The following is a 15,431-nucleotide window of genomic DNA, read 5'->3' as shown; positions in this document are numbered from 1 at the left end:
CTGTTCACATAATCATTTCATCCCAACCCTTAAAAGAATACACCATAAAAATACTCACATCTCACTGAAAAAAAAAAAACTCATGCTCAAAATTAGAAATCTCATTCAAAGGTGACTACAGAAGAAAAACTCCAGGTATCTTTTTTTTTTACTTTTTAAAAATCTGGTACCTAAACATTGTTTATGGGATACCATATGATATTTCTTCAGTGTCTTTAAGGATTCTGTAATATGTATGTTTCCCAGCCTTGCAAACAATCTAAGAACATATTTAACACTGAACTAGTTAGTATCTATCCACTATATAAATTCATGTGTGACACAATTACTGAGCAAAGCACATGAATGAATTTTGGAGGAGGAAACGGACGATCAGTTCCTTTCCGTTCTTCCTCCCTACCTGGTTCTTCCTGTAGTCTTGCTGTGAGTGCCTCAGAACTCGGTAGCACAGCCGGCAGATGTGTCTGAAAGGAGCATGCCGCTGGTCCCCCAGCTCCTCCAAGCGAAGCATTGGACCATCCCCACAGTCTGTGAATGGGGCCTGTAGCAACTTGAAGATCTGTTTGTGAAAACAGCGAAGATTGCCATCATTTGGTGTTTTTAAAGGACTACAACTGTAGGAGTAATTGGATGACACAGCTTCTCCATCCAAGCACGTCAACAGCCTGAAACTTGCATTCAGTCCCTCCACTGACACAGGGTACTCACTGACTCAGTTCACTTGGATCTAACTCTTCCTCAGATTTGATGGGCAGTTTTAAAAACAAAGGCGCAAAGAGCACAGACTGGAATAAGCAGATTCTAGGTTGTAATCATATACCTTTACTAGTTCTTTCAGGGACGGAAATTAAAGCAGAGCAACATTGGTTCTAGGCAGTTAAAACAAAGTTGGGAGGTCTGACTAAGCCAGGTTTCAGGCACGGAAAGTGGAACTTTCCATCTGTACACGCCCCCCTAGGTACATGATGGCCCACAAACTGGGTGGATCTACAACTTCTGGAAGAAAGTTTACTGGCCTTTGTAACAGGTTTTGAAAACATTCTCCTTGCTTAAGACTGTATCCAATTCCATTTTTATAATACACTGATATTTGCTGTGCCAACACTAATTCTTGACAAATAAAATGTTAGTAATGACCCCTCTTGCAGTATAAAGCTATAGAAACATCCACCATCTTGTAAAATCTCAGAGCACATTTTCTAGGGTACTCGATTTGGGTGTATCCTGGATTGCCAAGTCTAATAAGAACAAAATACATGTAATTCGTGTACTCAACTAGGTCGACTTGATCTTGGTTAACACTTCCTGTGATTACAAATCATGGTCAAAGTAAACTTTTCTCACTGGTAAAATACAAAGAATAACACCTATCTCACAAAGGTATTGTAAAAATGAATGCAGATAAGTTCCATAAATATAGTCCCCTTAATAAGTGATCAGTGAGTGTTCCTGCTACTCAATTACATTCTTTTGGCTCCTAAAAGAGAATTGCTATTTAAGAAATGAGCACAGGCAATAAGTCAGAGGTCTAACTTGAGACTAACTTAAGCAGCTAGATATGGTCTATTTCTGGAGTTAAAATCCTTGTTGAAGTATGTATTTTGTCCATCACACTCTAATAGGGAAAAAAAATTCCGAAATGCCAAATTCCCATGGAGATCTATGAGATACGCAATTAATATGTTTCTTTGGGTGAGAATGATGTCAGTGTAGGTTCATGGATTTTAACAAATACTGCACACTGGGGCAGGATGTTGACAGTGAGAGAGGAGGGTCACAGGAGAACTCTCTGTACTTGCCACGTAATTTTGCTGTAAATTTAGAACTGCAATAAAAATAAATTCCATTAAAAAATCAATTGTCAAGTCTTTCAATGGGAAATCATCCACATTTCTCTGTAAGATAAGAGATCCCACAAGTTTCTTATAAAGCCAACCACATCTCACTGACCTGCTTGAGAATGTTCTGTTCTCTCATCAGCTTCTGCCGTTCTCTGTTGGGCTTGGAAAAGACCACCTCAAGTACATCTTGGCCAGAGTTAGTTCCACCAGTGACAAAGTAAACCAAGTCTTCCAGCAGCTTGGTTACTGACCTTAGAAGGAAAGAGGCTGTTAGAGACAGAGTACTTAATATTCAGCAGGCTGGAAGCTTTGCCTCAAAAGCCTGCAGGCCCCCTGTGAACCAGTCAAATGGGGGAAGACCCATTCTTTCTAAAATCCTTAAAACCCACAGCCAAGGCCAATTACCAAAGAGAGTGAAACAGAGACCACAGCCCTCAAATATTACCAAGGGGGAGTTTAAACCCTGGATATATTTGATAAACTAAATGCAGTACCAAGTTAGAGAGCAGCGAAAGGAGTATCTTCACAACTTTAAGAGAGTCTCAAAAAAAAGACTGCAAAAATATCTATTTCTAGTCAGGAATGGTAGCACATGCCTACAATCCCAACATTCTGGAAGGCTGAGGCAGGAGGACTGCAAGCTCAAGCCCAACTTGGGCAACTTAGTGACTTATCCAGACCCTATCTCAAAATTAAAATATTTAAAAGAGCTGCAAATGTAGCTCAGTACAAAGGCCCTGGGTTCAACCCCCTTACCTCCTCCTTTTCTCTCCCTCCCTCTCTCCATAGATATAATATAGATTAAATATATAATATAGATATTAAATACACAAAATACAAAAGTATGTGTTATATATCAATATATATAATATATATTGAATATGCTTTTATGGAAAACAAAACATGAAGCCACCCCAGACTACTACCCTCTCAACTGTTCAGTCACCAAGCTCTCACTACCCAAATGCACAGCAGACAAGGACCGTTGGGCCTGCACATGCAAAAGCCTCACCTTCTCTCATTCTGAGTGATGGTTCCTTTCTCCAGCTTCCCAGCAATGGAGCCTAGCACCTTGCTGGCATCATTGGCAAAGTCCAGGTCCCGAACTTCAGCAGGAGAAACAGGAACTATGGCAAAGGCTTCCTTATCTTCCTTCACAGGAGAGGTGCCAATCTGAAATTCAAGGTGGTCTTTGTAGGATAATCTTGGATTGGGAGAGTAGGACATTATTGAATCCTCCATTTATAAGCTACCGGGAAATCCAAAAATCAAGTGAAAGTCAACTAGACATAGGAAAACCTGTAGAAGTGTGTACTCCAAAAAGTGAGAACAATTGTTACCTTTGGATATTGGTATTATGGGGACTGGTGAGTTAGGAAAGGGGACAATACTATCATTTGATATTTTAATGATTCTTGTAATCAAAGAATATGTTTACTAATAGAGAAAAAGTAAATATGGCAAATGGTAATTACTGACTATAAACAGAGCAGTATAAAAGTAGACATTGTCTCTTTCTCTCAACTTTTCTACAAGCCTGAAAACATTCATAAAAGCAGGGCCGGGGATTTAGCTCAGTAGTTCCGCTGTCTGGCTCACAAGCACAAGGACCCAAGTTCAATTCCCCGGTACAAAAAAAAAAAAAAAAAAAAAGCAAACATTCATAAAAGTAGAAGGAAAAAAGCAATAACCTGTCCTATCATCACACACACACACCCCAGAAAGAGTACCCTTTTTTAAAAAGAAAAATGGAACCTATGTTTTTATGATTTTTGGAGATAAAGAAGGAAAGGAGAGGAGAGAAATAAAAAGGGGCTGAGAGTGCTTTCTAAAAACGTATACTTAAATACATAGAGAAGTAATAAAGATTAGGGAAAATCAAATAGATACTTGATGTACCTCAAGGCACAAGCAAATATTGCCCTAGCCAAACTCATCCTTCAGATAGAGAAAAAAAATAACAAGTAAGTGCTCAAGCAGTAGGGTAGAAGTCATGGAATAAAACAAAAGGGTGTGGTTATTTCCAAAGCTTATGCTTGCTTCACCCATGTCCTTTGAAGAAAACTGTTTCATCACATTCAAGCTTGCCAAAAGCTGGGGCGGTGGGCAGGGGGCAGGGAGGAAAACAATGACCAGAGGGGGGCTTCACAGCTCTATTTTCACCATATGTCCTCAAAGGAGCCCTTTCATTAGATAGCATGAGACTCAGGGGAGGCAGCCAAGCTTCGGGGCTTACTTTCAGCATCACAGGTTTTTCTTCTTCTTTGTCAATGGGAATATTTGTGCTGTGAACCCAGGTATTAGTGCACAGGTGTCTGAGTCGTACATAGGAGTTCCTAAAGGGAAAAAGAAGGGCATTAGGAAAAAGAATATTCCAGTTTACTCTGTAGTCATTGGTCTAGAAGATAGTCCACAAAAATAGGAATACCAGAAGTGTTCTCTACTACATATGCTGAAAAATATATAATTAGGAGTAAATAGTTCTAGTCCAAGTCACATTCTGACTTATTTATAATAGAAAATAATTCATAATGACTCTCAGTTTATTGTAATACGCTGTTATTTCTAAATACCAAACCATACTCTGAATACATATCACAGTAAGAGCTGAGCATAACAAACAAGAAGTACGTACTGGGACAATAAAACAAAAACTGAAATTTTCATATGAGTCATTAAAGCAAAAAGTGAAATAATAAATTCCTACCATTAATCTTGCAAAAGAGAAAGTTTTCAAAAACATAATAAAATCTCACTATATAGTGCAGGCTGGTCTTGAACTCACTATGTATAGCCCAAGCTAGCCCTAAACTCAAGGCAATCTTCTTTCCCCTGTCTCCTGAGTGCAGGGATTAAAATAAGATCACTAAATTTTAAAAGGATAAATTTTATTATATAGTTTAGATTTTAAATCTTCTGTAGAGCAAGTATAGTATCTCTCTCCACATAAATGTATATCATAAGTAAAGTTCAAACAAAAACAACAGCTTGGGAAAACAAGAGCGACACATAGCATAAAAGGGTTATTAATCCATACATATGTGCTTCAACAAATAAATAAGAAAAGCATGAATAATGGAAATGAAAATGGGTAAAGAACAAAAACTAGCAATTCAATAAGGAATTATAATTGGCCAATATGCATACATTCAATCTTCTTAGCATAAAATTAATACAAATTAAAACAAAATACCACTTTATTCCATCAAAGATCGTTAAGACTATCAAAACCCAGTATCAACAAAAGATTAGGGAAATAAATTATCCTGAGCACAGATTTTGTTTGTTTTATTTTGGTTTGGTTGTTTTGTTTTTCAGTTAGGATTAACCCAGAGCCTGGTGAATGCTACAGAGGAGCTCCACCATGGGGTGACACTCTAGCGCCTGGACACTGCTAGTGATTTGGAGACAGGGTAATCAGGCAAGACTCTGGAGAGGAGTCACTTTATATCATGCAATATGTATCTATCTTTCCCGCTAGCAACCCCAGTTTTAGATTTTCCCATTAAGAACTGATAGTATAGGAGCAAAATGCAGCACAAATATATTCAAAAAAGCAAAGATTAAAACAGCAAAAACTGGGCCAGGGATTTAGCTCATTGGCACCGCGCCTGGCTCGCAAGTGCAAGATCCTGAGTTTGATCCCTGCCTGGTACTACCCCCGACCCAAATCTTCTAAAACAGCAAAAACTGCAAACAGTCTAATGTTTCAGTGAAGGGCTATTCAACTGGATCACATACAACAGAATAATGTATCATTATTTAAAATGCTGACAATGGATAATCATTGGTTAGAAACAGAACAAATTTTGGAAAAAAATTAAAATAGCTATGGTCCTACTTATGATAAATCAGACAGTCATCTCTGCATGCCCAGAGACCTGTGTGAAACTAGCAAATCAAAATCTTAAAAGCAGTTCGATGAATGGTTGAATTATGCAAAATTTTTTATTGAACCGATTTGTTTTATTTATTTATAAATAATTTTGTTGGTACATTTTAGGTATACAATATAATGACATTCATCATTGGCAATCTGTACCTTTACATAATATATCTTATTTAATTTTTATTTACTGATTTATTCTCACAAGGTTTCAGGTATTCTTGTTTTGTTGTTCATTCTACAATGTGCATGCAGCACATTTACAACGTTTTTCAATTTTGCTTTTTTCTAAAGAAGTAGAAGAAATCATCATATAATTCTTGCACTTAAGTAATCAGTGGTAACAGCAGACAGGCATTACAGAGCATGGAGTTGGGAGACAATCGTGGAGGACTTAGAGTAAGGAAAGTTTTTGGCTAGAGCTAGGACTTTAAACTTTGGTGGAGCAGGAGCAGAGAGAGGGAAGTGGAAACTTCCTGCTCCGAGTAATTTAGAACAATGGCACACCAAGTTCACCATGAAGGGCCACAACTGTAGATACCCTCAGTATACCTTCGGCTTCCTTCATTGTAATTGGGACATTACAATGAAGGCCCAAAGGGGGGAAATCTAGTGATACATACTTTGACTAGCATGAATATTAATTAAATAACATGAGCAAGATATACAACAAAGAGATTTTGCATTTCAACTGATGACTTAGATTCAACTTTCCTTATTTTCAAAGCATAATCAAAGCCTAGAGCTTAGCTTTTGGTTGGATGATTAATTCTATAATGTTCTATGTCAGATTTCATTTAAAACACAAATGGCATTCTATAAATTTCTCTGAAGTCCCATTCCCAATCCATAGTTCAAATGCCATTATATCAGGAGCACAACAGAACCACTGAGCTAGAAGCTCTCCCACTGTTCATTTAATGCATCTAATTTATGCATATGCAATTTTATTATCTTGTTTAGTATATTCGGAATTGGTCATTAGCCATCTTTGATGCAAAGATTCAGCAGCATCTATTACAAAAAAATGCCTTTGTTCATAATACTTCACAAAGAAGCAAAATTGAGTACAACTGTAAGATGCAGGGAAATTAATGTATTATTCTTCACATCTTTCATCATTTTACAGAAACAGTGCATAAATGGCCCTGTTCACTTCTGGCACTGAGGTTGGTGGCCAAGAGCAAGAATGAATAAAAATGTATCAAGACCCTAAGCAAACACTCCGACAGACCATGCCAGACACTTTTCCCACCAGCCGAATGTAAGACTTCCCTTGCTCCTGAGTTAGACTGGTTCTCACTCAGAACACCAGGTCACAAGAAAAGTTCACCAACAAGGAAACAGTAAAGAATGAAGAAAATGAAAAAGCAGGGGACCACAACCATCCAGTGCCACTTAACCAGCTGATTCAGAAACTTAAACTTTCCCTTCTCACAGGAGCAGAGGGATTTCAAATCCACTGGGAAACAGAGCCAATCAGCTCCTCATTCCTTCTTTCCTGAAAGGTTCATGACATAGGCTCTGATGGAACAATCAGCACATGAAAATCTAGTCAACATGATTATCAGAGAAATGAAAATCAAAACCTCAATCAGCTGCCACTTAACATTAACTAGGATGGCTCAAATAAAAATAAAAAACAAGTGGTAGAGAGAAGTAGAAAAACTGGAACTCTTATTTGCTGCTAGTGGGAATCTAAAATGGTGCATCTACTTTGAGATGCAACCTAGCAGTCCCTCAAAAGGTTAAACACAGAATTATTATATGATCCAACAATTCCACTCCCAGGTAGAGAACAAAGAGAAAAGAAAATATATGTCCATGCAAAATCATGTACTAAAACATTCACAGCAGCATTATTCATAATAGACTCAAACAGCCATCAACTAATAGATGGCTAAATAAAATGTGCTATTACCCATACAATGGAATATTCTGTAATAATTAAAGTAAGAAGGTGGGTGTGGCACACACCTGTAATCCCAGCACTAGGGAGGCTGAGGCAGAAAGATCACTGAGAGTTCAAGGCCAGCCTGAACTACAAAGGAAGACTCTCTAATAATAAAAATATAGTAATACAAGAATAAACTACGGATACATGCTACAACATGGGAGAATTTTGAAAACAATACTATGTCACAATAACATGACAATAATAAGTCAGTATATCAGTTATAACTATCAATGTCAATGGCCTCAATTCACCAATCAAGAGAAATAGATTGACAGAATGGATTAAGAAGCAAAATCCAACAATAGGATGTATACAAGAAACACACCTAGTACAAAAAGAAGCCCATAGACTGAAAGTGAAAGGATGGAAAACAATTCTCCATGTGACAGGAGCCCAGAAAAAAGCAGGGGTAGCAATCTTTTTTGCAGACAAAGCAAACTTCAAACCAAAACTCATTAAGAGAGACAAAGAAGGCCACTACATCCTTGTAAAGGGAACAATTCAAGAGGAAGAAATGACAATCATAAATATATATGCACTAAATATAAATGCCCCCAACTATATAAAACAAATATTAAGTAACATGAAAAACCATATAACCACTAATACAATTGTAGTGGGGGAATCTGAATACACCACTATCACAAATAGACAGATCATCTAAGCAAAAAATCAAAAATGAAATACTAGAATTGAACCAAGCTTTTGAACATATGGACTTATTAGATGTCTATAGAGTGTTCCACCCCATAAAATCAGAATATACATTCTTTTCAGCTGCACATGGGTCATTCTCCAAGATAGATCACATACTAGCTCACAAAACAGGTTTGAATAAATGCAAAAGAATTGAAGTTATTCCCTGTATATTATCAGATCACAGTGCAGTAAAGCTGGAGATAAATAGCATAAGAAACCGTAGGAACTTCACAAACACATGGAAACTGAACAACACTCTCCTGAACAGTCAATGGATCACAGAGGAAATTAAAGAAGAAATCAGACAGTTTTTATAAATAAACGAAAACGCCAATACAACATACAAGAATCTATGGGACACAATGAAAGCAGTTCTACGTGGAAAATTCATAGCACTGAATGCCCACATTAGGAAAACAGAGAAGCGCAAATAAACAACATAACAATGACTCTTAGACTCCTAGAAAAGCAAGAGCAAGAGAAACCCAAAGCTCAAACAAGACAGGAAATTATAAAGATTAGAGCAGAAATCAATGCAATGGAAACTAAGAAAACAATACAAAAAATAAATGAATTGAAGAGTTGCTTTTTTCAAAGAATAAATAAACTCGACAAACCCTTAGCAAACTTTATCAAAAAAAAGGAATGAAAAGGCTCAGATTCATGCAATCAGGAATGAAAAAGGCGAAGTCACAACAGATCCCACAGAAATCCAGAGGATCATTAATACATACTATGAGAAACTGCACTCTAATGAAATGGAAAACACAGAAGAAATGGACAGATTTCTAGATATTTATGAATTACCAAAGTTGAACGAAGAAGATAAAAACATTTTAAACACCCCAATCACAATCAGTGAAATTGAAAATGTAATTAAAAACTTACCAACAAAGAAAAGCCCAGGTCCTGATGGATTTTCACTGCTGAATTATACAAGACATTTAGAGAAGATCTACTGCCATTACTCTTCAGACTTTTCAATGAAATTAAAAGAGAAGCAATACTTCCAAATTCATTCCTGGAAGCAAATATCACTTTGATTCCCAAACCTGGGAAAGATGTAACTAAAAAAGAGAACTACAGGCCAATCTCCTTAATGAATATAGATGCAAAAATCCTCAATAAGATACTAGCAAACAGAACACAGAGGATCATCAAGAAGATCATACATCCTGACCAAGTCAGATTTATTCCAGGGATGCAAGGATGGCTCAACATACGTAAATCAATAAATATAATACACTATATTAACAAAGTCAAGGATAAGAACCATATGATCCTCTCAATAGATGCAGAAAAAGCATGACAAAATTCAACACCCATTCATGATAAAATCTCTGCAAAAAATTGGAATAGATAGTCTATGTCTCAACTTAATAAAGGCTATCTATGAAAAACCAACAGCCAACATCAAATTAAATGGCCAAAAACTGAAAACCTTCACGTTAAAATCAGGAACAAGACAAGGATGCTCACTATCACCACTCCTCTTTGATATAGTTCTGGAAACATTAGCCATAGCAATTAGACAAGAGAAAGAAATTAAAGCAATAAAGATAGGAAAGGAAGAAGTTAAACTGTCATTATTTGCTGATGATACGATACTCTACACAGAAGACCCAAAAAACTCCACCAAAATAATTCTTGACTTAATTGACACTTTTAACAGAGTAGCTGGATACAAGGTCAACACCCAAAAATCAATAGCCTTCTTGTACATAAATAACAGACTCACTAAGAAAGAAATTAGGGAAACAATTCCTTTCACAATAGCACCCAAAAAAATGAAGTATCTGGGAATCAAGCTAACAAAACAAACAAAAGACCTCTATATTGAAAACTACAGCACTCTGAAAAAAGAGATCAAGGAGGATATAAGAAAATGGAACGATCTCCCCTGCTCCTGGGTAGGAAGAATCAACATAGCGAAAATGGCCATACTACCAAAACTGCTACACAGATTCAATGCAGTACCAATTGAAATTCCAACACTATACTTCACAGAACTAGAAAGAATCCAAAAATTCATTTGGAACCATAAGTGACCTAGAATAGCAAAAGCCATCCTAGGCAACAGACACATGGCAGCGGGCATAACAAGTTCCAATTTGAAACTATACTACAAAGCCACTGTGATGAAAACAGCATGGTACTGGCAAAGAAACCTGAGGATCAGTGGAACAGATTGGAAGACACAAAAACAACTCCAGATGCACTCAGCTACCTCATCTTTGACAAAAGAGCTGACAGTCCCCACTGGAGGAAAGATAGCCTCTTTAATAAATGGTGTTGGAAAAACTGGAGCTCAACCTGCAAAAGATTAAAACTAGACCCTTATCTGTCACCATGCACTAAATTAAAATCCAAGTGGATTAAAGATCTAAATATAAAAACACAAACACTAAACTTGCTGGAAGATAAGTTAGGCAGAACTCTGGAAGACATTGGCATAGGAAAAGACTTTATGAACAAATCCTCAGTAGCATGGGAACTAGCTGAAAGAATCAACAACTGGGATCTCATCTTATTGAAAAGCTTCTGCACTGCAAAAGAAACCATCAGCAGAACTAAGAGACAACCTACAATGTGGGAAAAACTTTTTACCAGCTGCTCCTCAGACAAAGGACTATTATCTAAAATATATAAAGAACTCAAAACAACCAGCCCACCAAATATAAAGACCCAATTCTAAAATGGGCATCTGAAATGAACAGACATTTCTCAGACAAAGAAATAAAAGCAGCAAGTATATATATGAAAAAATGATCCACATCACTGGTCATTAGAGTAATGCACATGAAAACCACACTGAGATTTCACCTCACCCCACAAAGAATGGCTGCTATAAAAAAATCACACAACAACAAATGTTGGCATGGTTGTGGGGAGAAAGGAAGCCTTCTCCATTGTTGGTGGGAGTGCAGACTGGTGCAACCACTATGGAAGTCTATATGGAGATACCTCAAAGAACTAGGATTGGAGGTTCCATCTGACTCAGCCATTGGTTGGGTATCTTTCCAAAAGAATTAAAAGAATCATACCACAGTGACATATGCACACCCATATATAGCGGCACAGTTTGTAATAGCTAAAACTTGGAAACAGTCCATCTGCCCATCAGATGGAAACTGGATAAAGAAGATGTGGTTTTTCTATAAAATGGAATACTACTCAGCCATAAAGAATGAGAAAGTAGATTCATTCATAGGTAAATGGGTACATTTTGAGGATATACTCCTACGTGAAATAAATAAGTCACACATATGCAAATACTGAATAGTTTCTCTGGTGTGAAAAACTAAAATAGTACTCAAGATCCTAACTGGACAATTAGCAGCGTGAAACAGGAAGACAAGGACCAAAGGTGTAGGGACAGTGAGAAGGATAGGGAAAGGGGAATAAGGGAAAAGGAAAAAAATATGAGAAAATGTAAAAATGGAATTAAAGTGCTTGCAGGTGGGGAGGGGAGGAGGATGTGAAGGGAAGGTGGGGACAAGGGGAAAAAATGAGAACCAAGACCTGGCATGTAAAGGTACAAGATCACAGTAATGAAGGTAACTGTATTGTCTACCTAGAATGTACCAATAAATTCAAATTAAAATTAAAAAACTACAATACTATGTCAAAGAAGACACTTATGGTTTTGGCTTCTACCACAGGGGTATGTGACCTGTGGTAAGTTGCTTAAACTCTCTAAGTCTCAATGCATTTAACTATAAAAAGGAGATAATGATCTCACAGGATTTCCTGTAATGATAAAATTATACAAGTTATATACTCAGCATTGTGCTGGATGCGTATTTAGCACTCAATAAATATTAGCCATTATTAATAATGTTGACTTTCTTACGAATAACCTTTTGTCCCATTAGTTCTTGAAAAACACATTCCTACACAACAAAACCAAGAGTTATTAAATAAAATAAGCTAAGAATATGGATCTAACTTCTCAATATTTTAAACAAAACTGTGCACACAATGAACTTCAGTTATACCATTTTCCAATTCTTTTTTCAAGTGTTTAACTGACCAAAGGATTACCCATATTTTTCTGGATTTGTAGAAAAAAAGGAAGAGAGTAACACAAAGAAATACTGAACAGCTATGTGTACCTCAATACACTTTTTATCAAAATATCAAGTACTTACCATTGATAAGCCATACAAAAATGAGATACTATATTGAGCATCCAGTCTAAACACTTTATTCAATCTTTTATAAAAGCTTAAGAAAAGGCAATGATCATTTAAATTCCAAGAAACAGGACCAGACCACAAAGATCAGCCCTATCTCCGGATAAACAATTTTTAAATCATACCTTGGGACAAGGCTGTCACCTCCACGGAGGGTGGTGGGGTCCAGTTCAAAAATGGAGGAGATGTCATTGCCCTCAGGCACAGAGACCAGGGAGTACACCATCTTTTCTTGAGCATTTCGCAACCTACTTCGAGATGCGTCCTGATCAGGGTCCACCTGAGGGTGCAAAGTCACCAGGTCAAGAACTCTACATGCCAAATTCGTCACTCACCACAATCATTGCACAATCCTCAGGAACGGAGGAAGAACAATAGTGAATGTCAGCAGTTGGCAGGAAACGGACAGATTTCAAATCAGTAGTAAATGGTGATCATCAGCCACCTGAGCCAAAAATATCTACTCTCTACTTCCTTATGTTGCAATAAAAATGTTTAAGCAATGCAGGTGACAGTAAGAGATGTCCATGAGCTAACTGATAAAGACCTTCATATGCCTACATCCATCTGCAGTAGTTGGGGGAGAGGAATGTAGACTGAAGAAATATCCTGTGGAATTGGTGATGTCTAGTGTTAGTCTGCAGTGACTGTCTATCAACAGTATAATACAGCTACCTCTAAGAAGAACAAATAAGATACAATAAAGCTGGACCCAAATGCTAAGCAGCAATCCCAGTATGGCCAAAGTATATAATATACATGTAATCAAGAAGTCAGCCTAGCCCTGGAAAAAAATGTGTAATTAATTAAGTAGCCTACAACACCGGGGGGGAAAAAAATGCCTCTCTTGCTACAAAAGAATTTGGATGAGATGGAAGAAAATCTCTCACCATGAAAGCTGATGAATAATAACAAAAGCTTCCCAGAGAAACTGTAAAAGACTCTCAGCTCCAAAGTCCATAGTAGTGATTACACTTAAGAAGTGGGGTTATCCTGGGGGCCTATTCTCATAAGCTTTACAAACACTCTCTCAGCATGGTGACTGCACATGGGATCATTTCTAAGGTATAACAACGCCACAAGGAGACAACATCCACCTCCATCTACCAGGCGAACCCTGTCATTCTTGTCCCTCTTTGCTTTTCTCAGGCTGAAGCACTGTCTCCTTTCCAAACAGGAGGAAGACTACCCAGGAATACAAAAGAATCAAGAAAAAGAAGTCGAATAAGGGCAAAGGAACAAACATGAGCGAACTTAACTTCATGGAGCCTGAGATCTAGAAGCAGAAACAATAGTTTGCTTCATCAGTTCACCAGTAGCTTCTACCTCTATTAAAAACAAAAAAGTTGTTTCAGCTGCGCATGATGGTGCACATCTGTCATCCCAGCTACTCAGGAGAATGAGGCAGGAGCGTCGTGTGAACCCAGGAGTTCAAACCATACTGGGGCATTACAGTGAAATCCTCAAAAACTTTTTTTATTATTTTTATGTGAAAAAGTTCATTTGATATCCAAAATCTCTATTTCTTCCCTCCCTCATACTTTCTCCTCTAATTAATTGTGCCTCAACCCTTTATTCTCTCTCTATTTTAAGTAAGTTTGCTGGACAGTACCAGAAGACCCCTGTACCCTCAAGCTAACAAGAAAGAACTTGGAACATGTGTTCTTTTCTAAATACTGTTACCTGCAAAATGTTCCCCACACCACTTCCAAAAGGAAGTCTGACCAGATCATGGTTTGAGTCAGGTGCAGGCTGGTAGTGACATTTCTGAGACCCCAACAGGTCTAGAGGAAAACTGCAACTCCATTAAACTGTGGTATCTGGAAACCCAAGAGCCCTTACGTTTCATTGTGCAGTCATCATTCGCCACCTAGTGGGAAGAAAGGCACATGTGCAACAGCCCAGCAGAGGACAGCAAACTTCAGGTCGTTGTTTTCCTCTTTCTGGGATCAAGCAAGGGGACTGACGGCGCCACAGAATTCAGAATAAGAACAACAAAACTAAGAGAGGCAAAAACAGCAAGCACCGTCCACCAATCTCAGGGAACCATGAGCAGGGCACAATGAGACGCTTCCTCGCCCAAACTTACACAGTGTTAATTTTCCCATCCAAAGTGCCAGGTAAATAGAGGGAGAAAAATGCACAACCCTCCCAATACTAACACCTCGCCAATAGAAGCCAAAGCTGTGCCGCTGGCCCCACTGGTGAAGGCTGAAGGCTCTCTCCATACAGGCCTCCCTGCAGGCGGATCACAGACCAAGCAACCTCACAGCACCCACAGCAACACTGTCTAGACCTGTATCCCAGCCTGTGACACATCCTGCGTCCCTGGCATGGAGCAGGAGGTGGAGAGAGAACACTGAGTTCCCAGAGACCTCAGAAACAGGAAGAGTTAGGACACTCACAGTGTCTTGCTTCCTCCTGTGTCAACCAAGATCCTAAAAGCAGTCCTAACTGCTGTCATGCAGTTGCTGTGTGGCCCAGATAAACTAGTGGATATGCAGGCACTAAAAATACTACTGATGCGTATGAGTGAAAAAAAAAAACTGCACTTGTACACAAGGGAACACTGAGGCTCAGAGAGGGAAAATGATTTCTTCAGATTTGCACAGCTAAGTGATGAGACTGGTATTTAAAGCAGGCCTGGGCAGCTCTCCTCCTTGTTCGTGATCACTATATACTGTACATCGTCCTACACTGAAAGTACCAGTGTTTATTCACACAGTGAGCCCAGGAGAACAGCTCCATCTCCCCCAGCACCCAAGGTTCACCTGAACATCAGCTCTCACCGAAAGAAGCTGTGGCTTGCCCAACAGCACACTTATTCTGTTATCCTAGAGAATGCAGAGGCC

General features: G+C 38.2%; 1 protein-coding gene across 8 annotated transcripts in view; it reads right to left on the bottom strand.

Moving 5' to 3' along the window:
* Window positions 1-15,431, bottom strand: part of Itpr1 (inositol 1,4,5-trisphosphate receptor type 1) — a 342,964-nt gene that overhangs the window by 176,990 nt on the left and 150,543 nt on the right. For all 8 annotated transcript variants that reach the window (XM_033757082.1, XM_019205188.1, XM_010608720.1 and 5 more), the window contains 5 exons: window positions 12,705-12,859; window positions 4,078-4,177; window positions 2,854-3,014; window positions 1,951-2,092; window positions 401-559 (listed from right to left, as the gene is read on the bottom strand). In XM_033757082.1, the coding sequence (XP_033612973.1) occupies window positions 401-559; window positions 1,951-2,092; window positions 2,854-3,014; window positions 4,078-4,177; window positions 12,705-12,859 (717 nt within the window). The remainder of the gene's footprint in view (window positions 1-400; window positions 560-1,950; window positions 2,093-2,853; window positions 3,015-4,077; window positions 4,178-12,704; window positions 12,860-15,431) is intronic.

The sequence above is a fragment of the Fukomys damarensis genome, unplaced genomic scaffold (assembly GCF_012274545.1).
Source record: "Fukomys damarensis isolate Sample0158 unplaced genomic scaffold, DMR_v1.0_HiC HiC_scaffold_28, whole genome shotgun sequence".
NCBI classification, from domain to species: Eukaryota; Metazoa; Chordata; class Mammalia; order Rodentia; family Bathyergidae; genus Fukomys; species Fukomys damarensis.
The sequence above is the reverse complement of the archived record's forward strand: the minus strand, read 5'-3'. Positions and strand labels throughout refer to the sequence as shown.